Raw genomic sequence first — 9405 nt, 5'->3', positions numbered from 1 at the left:
CACAGATTCCACTCCAGCCCCATAGATTGACCCATAGATCCCATTCCCAGCCCCATGGATTGTTCTCTGCCCCATAGATTCCACTTCCAGCCCCATAGATCCACTCTAGCCCCATAAATTGACCCATAGATCCCATCCCACCCCCATGGATCATTCTCTGCCCCATAGATCCCATTCCCAACCCCACAGATCCCATCCCCCACCCCCCCCAACCAAACCCCTCCCCCCCACCCCTCCCCCTCCCCCCACCTGTCCCCATCCATCCCCGCCCCTCCCCCCCCCCCTTTGCCCTTGGGCCGCGTCCGCGCCGCTCCCGCCGTGGGGGAGGGGAGGAAAGACCCCCCCCCCACCCCCCCACAACCTCAGGATCTATGGGGCAGAGCGGATCTATGGGGCGGGGCCTGGCTATGGGGCAGCGCTGCTGTGGGGCGGCCCTGACCGGGCTCTGCCGTGGGGCAGCGGCGCTCCTGGGGCTGCCCGGCTTCCCCCGGGCCCACGCGCTGCTCCTGGGGGCACTTGTGGGGCTGGGGCCGCTGCTGAGGGGGAGGGGGGACCCCCACAGCGTGCTGGCCTCGCCCCATAACCGGCTGGAGGCGTGAGTGGGGAGATGGGGGGCTGGGGAGATGTGGGGCTGGGTGTGGGGAGATGGGGGGCTGGGGAGATGTGGGGCTGGGAGTGGGGAGATGTGGGGCTGGGGAGGGGGAGATGCGGGGCTGGGAGTGGGGAGATGTGGGGCTGGGGAGGGGGAGATGGGGGGCTGGGAGTGGGGAGATGGGGAGGGGGAGATGGGGGGCTGGGAGTGGGGAGATGGGGGGCTGGGGAGGGGGAAGTGTGGGGCTGGGGAGGGGGGAGGTGGAGATGTGGGGCTGGGAGTGGGGAGATGTGGGGCTGGGAGTGGGGAGATGTGGGGCTGGGGAGATGTGGGGCTGGGAGTGGGGAGATGGGGGGCTGGGGAGGGGGAGGTGTGGGGCTGGGGAGATGTGGGGCTGGGAGTGGGGAGATGGGGGGCTGGGAGTGGGGAGATGGGGGGCTGGGAGTGGGGAGATGGGGGGCTGGGGAGATGTGGGGCTGGGGATGTGGGGCAGGGGAGATGTGGGGCTGGGAGTGGGGAGATGGGGGGCTGGGAGTGGGGAGATGTGGGGCTGGGAGTGGGGAGATGGGGGGCTGGGAGTGGGGAGATGTGGGGCTGGGAGATGTGGGGCTGGGGAAGGGGAGGTGTGGGGCTGGGGAGGGGGGAGGGGAGATGTGGGGCAGGGGAGAGGAAGGAGAAATGTGGGGCTGGGAATGGGGAGATGTGGGGCTGGGGTTGGACAGATGTGGGGCTGGGAATGGGAAGATGTGGGGCTGGGGAGGTGTGGAGTGGGGAGGCGGAGATGTGGGGCTGGGAGTCCCCGCCATGGGGCAGGGATGGGATCTATGGGGCAGGGATGGGATCTATGGGATGAGACGGGATCTGTGGGTCAGGGATGGGATCTGTGGGGCAGGGAGGAGGGATCTCTGGGGCTGGTGTTGGATCTGTGGGGCTGGGGTGGATCTATGGGGCTGGGACTCCCCGACATAGGGCTGGGATGGGATCTATGGGGCAGGAATGGGATCTATGGGGCAGGGATTGGGATCTATGGGGCAGGGATGGGATCTATGGGGCAGGGATTGGGATCTGTGGGGCTGAGACTCCCCGCCATGGGGCAGGGATTGGGATCTGTGGGGCTGAGACTCCCCGCCATGGGGCAGGGATGGGATCGATGGGGCAGGGATTGGGATCTATGGGGCTGGGATGGATCTATGGGGCAGGGATTGGGATCTATGGGGCGAGATGGGGATCTGTGGGGCTGCGATGGGATCTATGGGGCTGGGCGATAATAACCAATACCCGATAACCAATCCCTGATAATCGATCCCCAATAACCAATAATCAATACCCAATAATTAATTGCCAATAATCAAATCCCGATAATCAATCTCTGATAACCAATCGCCGATAACCAATAATCAATCCCTGATAATCAAACCCTGATAATCGCCGATAATCGATCCCTGATAATCAATCCCTGATAATCAAACCCCGATAATCAATCCCTGATAATCAATCCCCGATAATCAATCGCCGATAACCAATAATTAATACCCAATCCCTGATAATCGATAACCGATAATTAATAGCCAATCCCCGATAATCAATCCCTGATAATCAATCCCAGATAATCGATCCCCGATAATTGATCCCCGATAACCAATAATCAATACCCACCAATCAATCCCTGATAATCAATCCCTGATAATCAATCCCTGATAATCAAGGCCCGATAATCGATCCCCGATAATCAAGCCCCGATAATCAATAACAAATAACAAATAACACATAACAAATAACTAATAATTAATAATTATTAATTAATAATGAATAATAATCAGTAATCTATAACCGATAATCAATCCCTGATAATCAAACCCCGATAATCGATCCCCGATAATCGATCCCCGATAATCAGTAACAGATAATTAATAATTAATGATTAATGAGTAACAATTAATATTAATTAATAATTAATGATAATAATTAATAATCGATAATAATCAATAACCGATAATCAATAATCAATCCCTGATAATCGATCCCTGATAATCAGTAACAAATAATTAATGATTAGTGATTAATAATTAGTAACAATTAATAATTAATGGTTAATAATTAATAATAATTAATATAATTAATAATTAATGCTAATAATTAATAATCAATAACCGATAATCAATAATCAATGCCCCTCCCGCAGCCGCCTGACCTCCAGCGCCGCCGCCTGGACCTGGCTCCTGATTGGTTCCCTCCTCGTGGCCTCCCAGCCTTGGCTCCGCCCCCCTTGGGGCTCCGCCCTTCGCGCTCTCGCCCGATTGGTCGTCGCTCTGACGCTTTCCCGCGCCGGCCACGCCCTCGGCGCCGCCCTGGAGGCCGCCACGGGCTGGTGCCGCAGCCCCGCCCCCCACGGCGTCCTCCTCCTCCCATTGGACGATCCCGGGGCGTGTCGGGGGGCGGGGCACACCTGGGAGGGATTCGGCCCCGCCCCCCAGGCCTTCGCCCTGGTGCATTGTGGGCTGGGATTGGCCGAGGAGGCGGCGGCGCTGGGGAGGAGCCTCTACGGGGGGAGGGGCAAGATGGCGGCGCGGGAGCGCGGCAAGATGGCCGCCGGGTATGAGGAGTTCAAGATGGCGCCCAGATCCAAGATGGCCGCCGGCTATGAGGAATTCAAAATGGCGCCCAGATCCAAGATGGCCGCCGGGTATGACGAATTCAAGATGGCTCCCAGATTCAAGATGGCCACCGGCTATGAGGAATTCAAGATGGCGCCCAGATCCAAGATGGCCGCCGGGTATGAGGAATTCAAGATGGCGCCCAGATTCAAGATGGCCGCCGGGTATGACGAATTCAAGATGGCGCCCAGATCCAAGATGGCCGCCGGGTATGACGTAAGCGAGGAATTCAAGATGGCGCCCAGATCCAAGATGGCGGCCGGATATGACGTAAGAGAGGAATACGGCGCGGCGCCCGGATCCAAGATGGCCGCCGGATATGAGGTGGGAGAAGAATCCAAGATGGCGGCCGGAAGGGGCTGGGCGTGGCCTCCGTATGCAAATTACGGCTGGGGCCGCCCGCTGACGCCGGAAGGGGCGGGGCCTTCCTATTACGGCTGGGGCGGCCATCTTGGACGGCCATTTTGGGGCAGGGGCGGCCATTTTGAACCCCAGGGCGGCCATTTTGAAAGCGGCCATCTTGAACCTCACGGCGGCCATTTTGAACCTCACGGCGGCCATTTTGAACCTCACGGCGGCCATTTTGAACCTCACGGCGGCCATCTTGAACCCCGAGGCGGCCATTTTGAAAGCGGCCATTTTGAAAGCGGCCATTTTGAAAGCGGCCATCTTGAACCGCGCCTCAGCCGTTTCGACGTCGGCCATTTTGACCGCGCCGGCGGCCATTTTGCCTCCGCCCAACTCCCACGCCGCGGCCGCCATCTTGTCCGCCGCGGCGGCCATTTTGACGCTTCCGGCGGCCATTTTGAAAGTTCCGGCGGCCATTTTGGAGGGGAGGAGCGCACGCCGCCGGCGGCGCTCTCGGTGCTCTACTTGCTGGCCTTGCTCCTCCTGGTCACGTGGCACTTCCTCCTCATCGTCACCCTCACCTATCGCAACACGTGGGCGCGCAACGCCGCCGGCGCCGCGCTGGGCTGGGCCGCGTGGGCCGTGACCTATCGGGGGTGGTACCGGTGGGCGTGGTCACCGGGGCCGCCGGGGTGGGGCTGAGGGGGCGGGGCCGAGGGGGAATGATCGGGGATTTGGCGGGAAAAAATTGGCGGGAAAACGGGAAAAGGAAATGGCGGGAAAAGGGGAAACAAAATGGCGGAAATGTGGGAAAAATGGCGGGAAAAATGGGGGAAAATGGGGAAAAAATGGGAAAAATGAGGAAAAATGGAGAAAAATGGTGGAAAATGGGGAAAAAATGCGGGAAAATGGGGAAAAATGGGAGAAAATGGGAAAAATGGGGAAAAAATGGGAAAAAATGAGGGAAAATGGGGAAAAATGGGGGAAAAAATGGTAAAAAAATGGTGGGAAAAGGGAAAAAATGGCGGGAAAAGAGAAAACAAAATGGTGGAAAAAGGAAAAATGAAATGGCGGAAAAAGGAAAGAAAAATGGCGGAAAAAATGGGGGAAATTTGGGGAAAAATGGGGAAAAATGGGAAAAATGGGGAAAAATGGGGAAAAATGGGGAAAAAAATGGAGAAAAATGGTGAAAATTGGGGAAAAATGGTGGGAAAAGGGAAAACAAAATGGCGGAAAAAGGAAAGAAAAATGGCGGAAAAAATGGGGGAAATTCGGGATAAAATGGGGGAAAATGGGAAAAATGGGAAAAAAATGGTGGGAAATGGGAAAAATGGGGGAAAATGGGAAAAATGGGGAAAAATGGAGAAAAATGGGGGAAAATGGGGGAAAATGGAAAAAAAATGGTGAAAATTGGGGAAAAATGGTGGGAAAAGGGAAAACAAAATGGCGGGAAAAGGGAAAAAATGGAGGAAAAAATGGCGGGAAAAAAACGGGAAATTTGGGATAAAATGGGGGAAAATGGGAAAAATGGGGGAAAATGGGGAAAAATGAGAAAAATGGGGAAAAATGAGAAAAATGCTGGGAAAAAGGAAAAAACAAAATGGCGAAAAAAGGAAAGAAAAATGGCGGAAAAAATGGGGGAAATTTGGAATAAAATGGGAAAAAATGGGAAAAAATGGCAAAAAATGGGAAAAAAATGGTGGAAAATGGGGAAAAATGGTGAAAATTGGGAAAAAAGGCGGGAAATTTGTAAAAATTGGTGGAAAATGGGGAAAAATAGGAAAAAAATGGAGAAAAATGGTGAAAATTGGGAAAAAAGTGGTGGGAAATGGAGAAAATTTGAATAAAATGATGGAAAATGGGAAAAATGGGGAAAAATGGGGAAAAGATGAAGAAAAATGGTGAAAATTTGGGATAAAATAGTGGAAAATAGGGAAAAAATGGGAAAAATTGGTGGAAAATGAAATAAAAAGGGAAAAAATGGAGAAAAAATGGGAAAATTTGGGGAAAAAATGGTGGAAAATGGGGAAAAATGGCAAAAAATGGGAAAAATCTGGAAAAATGGTGGGAAATGGGGAAAATCTGTAAAAATTGATGGAAAATGGGAAAAATGGGGAAAAATTGGGGCAAAAATGGGGGAAAATTGGGGAAAAAATGGGGAAAATTGGGGAAAAAATGGGGAAAATTTGAAAAATTGGTGGAAAATGAGAAAAATGGGAAAAAATGGGGGGAAATGGGAAAAAATGGGGGGAAATGAGGATAAAAAATTGGAAATTTGGAATAAAACGGGGAAAAAATGGGGGGAAAATGGGGAAAATAGGGAAATGTTTAAAAAATGGGGTAAAAATGGGATTTTTGGTGGGAAAAATTCAATTTTTTGGATTAAATTTGGGATTGGGGGAGGGGAAAATGGGCGTGGCCTCGGGGTGGCTCCACCCCCAAATTTTGATGCCCTAAAAAAACCCCAAATTTGGGTTTTTTTGAGGTTTTTTCATCATTTTCCACAAGAGGGAGCCCCAGGAAAGGATTTTGGGGCGAATTCGGCAAATTCGGGGTTAAAAAGAAAAAGTCGATGGGGGAGGGGCCAAAAATGGAAATTTTGGGGCAGAAACGGCAAATTCGGTCAAAATTGGAGGTTTTTGGTAGAAAATGGAGGTTTTTTGACCCAAAATTGAGGTTTTTGGACCCAAAATCGGGATTTTTTTGGAGCTAAAAATGAAGATTTTTTAACCCAAAACAGAGGTGAAAAAAGCGGATTTTTGGCGGGAAATTCGGGGGGTTTTGGAGCCGAAAATTTGGGATTTGGGGGCGGAAAAAATGAGGATTTTTAGGCAGAAAAATGAGGATTTTGGGGTGGAAAAAAAGTGGATTTTAGGGTGGGAAAATGAGGATTTTTGGGTGGAAAAAAGGTGAATTTTGGAGCGTTAAAATGCAGATTTTTTTGGGCAGAAAAAGGCGAAGTTTAAGGTGGAAAAATCAGGATTTTGGGGCTTTAAAATTGAGATTTTTGGGGTGGATTTTAAAGCAAAAATTGAGGAATTTTGGGGTGAAAAATCAGGATTTTCGGAGCTTAAAAATGAAGATTTTTGGAGGCGATTTTGGGAGGAAAAACGTGGATTTTAGGCTGGGGAAATGAGGATTTTTGGGTGGAAAAGCAGCGATTTTGGGGGCTGAAAAATTCGGGATTTTGGAGCCCAGGAATGAAGATTTTTTGGGGTTAAAATCTGCAGGAAAAATGAAGATTTTGAAGCAGGAAAATGAGGAATTTTGGGATGAAAAAAGGAGATTTTTGAGGAAGGAAAACGAGGATTTTTGGGTGGGAAAAAAGCGAATTTTGAGGGGCGGAAAATTAAAGTTTTTACGCCAAAAATCCGACGATTTTTCCGCCAAAATCCGGGAATTTGGGATGGAAACGAGGTGAAAACGGGGATTTTTGGAGGATTTGGGGGGAAAAATGGGAATTTTGGGGTTAAAAGGGAATAAATGGTAAAAAATTGATTTTTTTCCCCCCAAAAATTGTGGAATTTTGCTGTGAAATGTGGAATTTTTGCCTTAAAATGTGGGATTTTAACTTAAAGTTGATGATTTTTAATAAAAATTTGGGAATTTCGCCTTAAAATTGATGAATTTAATTAAAAATGTGAGGATTGTGCCTTAAAATTGATTATTTTAATTAAAAATGTGGAAATTTTGCTTTAAAATTGATGATTTTAATTAAAAACCCAGAATTTTTGTCTTAAAATCGATGAATTTTAATAAAAATGTGGGAATTGTGTCTTAAAAAGTGAGATTTTAATTAAAAATGTGAAAATTGTGCCTTAAAATTGATGATTTTTATTAAAAATGTGAAAATTGTGCCTTAAAATTGATGATTTTTATTAAAAATGTGGAAATTTTGCCTTAAAACTGATGATTTTAATTAAAAATCTGAATTTTGCCTTAAAATTGATGATTTTAATTAAAAATGTGGAAATTTTGCCTTAAAATCAGAATTTTTATTAAAAACGTTGAATTTTGCCTTAAAATCACTGATTTTTATTAAAAATTTGTGAATTTTGGTCTCCAAACGCCGAATTTTGACCCGAAATTGTTGAATTTTACCTTAAAATAAAGAATTCACCTCAAAAAATGGAATTTCGCCTCTGAATTTGTGATTTTTTTCCCCAAGAAAATTCCCCATTTTTTATTCTCCCTCTGACTCATTTTCCCTCCCAAAAATGTGAATTTTCCCCCCAAAATCCGCATTTTTTACCCCAAAATTCGCGATTTTTGCCGATTTCCCTGTTAAAAATCACATTTTTTAACCCAAAACGTTCAAATCCCCCCCAAATTCTCATTTTTTTCCCCTAAATCAGATATTTTTACCCAAAAAATGCAAATTTCACCCCAAAAAAATTTGGTTTTTTACCCAAAACCTTCGGGTTTTCCCCTAAAACGGGTGGAGGGCCCCAAAATTCGTATTTTTAACCCCAAAATTTGCATTTTTCACCCCCAAATTTGCATTTTTTCCCACCCAAAATTTGCATTTTTTCCCCCCCTCAGCTCCGGCGCTTTTTGCCCAAAATCTCCTTTTTCCCCCTCAAAATTCAGATTTTCACCCTCGACCTGAATTTTTAACCCAAAATGGGGATTTTTTACCCCAAAAATCCGAATTTTTTCACTCCAAAACGAGAATTTCAATTTTTTTGCCCAAAACCCGGAATTTTTCCCTCCTAAAAACGAATTTTCTCACCCAAAAAATGAATTTTTTTGCCCCAAAATTTCACATTTTCACCCTAAAATTTCACATTTTTCCCCCTAAAATTCACATTTTTCCCCCCTCTAAAATGAGGATTTTTTACCCTAAAATTTAATTTTTCCCCTTAAAACCTTTTTTTCCCAAAATCAGGAATTTTTACATAAAAGTCTCAATTTTTTTTCCTTAAAATTCCCATTTTTTTCCCAATTTTTACCCCTCAAAACCCCAAATTTTTGCCCCAAAATTCTCATTTTTCGCCCCCAAAATCCTCATTTTTCACCTCAAAATTCTCTTTTTCACCCAAATTTTCACATTTCCCCCCCAAAATTTGCTTTTCCCTCCCCAAATTTCAACTTTAACCGAAAACCGCGATTTTTTTTCACCCCAAAACCCCCAAATTTGCCTAAAATCGCTTTTTTTTAACCCCCAAAATTTGCATTTTTCGCCTCAAAATCGACCCCGAAAAAAACCCAAAAATTTCGAGGTTAAAAAACAGAAATTTTTCGCATTTTTCACCCTCAAAAATTGAATTTTTTGGCCTCAAAATTCAGCTCCAAAAGCCGGAAAATTCCAATTTTTTCACCCCAAAATTCCCAATTTTTACCTCCCCAAAATTCGCATTTTTAGCATCAAAAATTAGGTTTTTTCCCCTCAAATTTTCACTTTTTTCCCCAAAATTTTCACTTTTTCCCCTCAAATTTTCCTTTTTCCCGATTTTTCCCCTTTTTTCCCCGAATTCCCAAAATTTCCCCTCCCAATTCCCGTTTTTTACCCCAAAATTCCACAAATTCCACTCCAAATCCGCTTTTTTTTTTTACACAAATTCAATTTTATTGCCACAAAATTTGGGATTTTTTACCCCAAATTCCCCCTTTTTTTACCCCGAATTCCCAAATTTCCCCCCAAAAAAATCCCAATTTTTGCCCCCAAAATTCCCAAAATTTCCTCCCAAAATTCCCAATTTTCCCCCCCAAAAATTCCCAATTTTTGCCCCAAAAATTCCCAAAAATTTCCCCCCAAAAATTCCCAATTTTTGCCCCCAAAAATTCCCGATTTCCCCCCAAAAATTCCCA

General features: G+C 46.4%; 1 protein-coding gene across 1 annotated transcript; it reads left to right on the top strand.

Moving 5' to 3' along the window:
- Nucleotides 1-301: 301 nt before the first annotated feature.
- On the top strand, nt 302-4311 carry LOC131586432 (uncharacterized). The gene is made up of 2 exons (XM_058853255.1): nt 302-595; nt 2775-4311. Exons 1-2 carry the CDS (start codon nt 372-374, stop codon nt 4294-4296), a joined length of 1746 nt encoding a protein of 581 aa, XP_058709238.1. The 5' UTR covers nt 302-371; the 3' UTR covers nt 4297-4311.
- Nucleotides 4312-9405: the final 5094 nt, after the last annotated feature.

The sequence above is a fragment of the Poecile atricapillus genome, chromosome 19 (genome assembly GCF_030490865.1).
Source record: "Poecile atricapillus isolate bPoeAtr1 chromosome 19, bPoeAtr1.hap1, whole genome shotgun sequence".
Taxonomy (NCBI): Eukaryota; Metazoa; Chordata; class Aves; order Passeriformes; family Paridae; genus Poecile; species Poecile atricapillus.
Note: the sequence above shows the minus strand (reverse complement) of the source record. Positions and strands in the feature narration are given on the sequence as shown.

Bases quoted from the DNA above. Each gene is read 5' to 3' on its own strand.
- LOC131586432 (XM_058853255.1), top strand. From the start codon at position 372: ATGGGGCAGAGCGGATCTATGGGGCGGGGCCTGGCTATGGGGCAGCGC. The intron at 596-2,774 runs GTGAGTGGGGAG...CCCCTCCCGCAG, and splicing joins CCCCATAACCGGCTGGAGGC to CCGCCTGACCTCCAGCGCCG.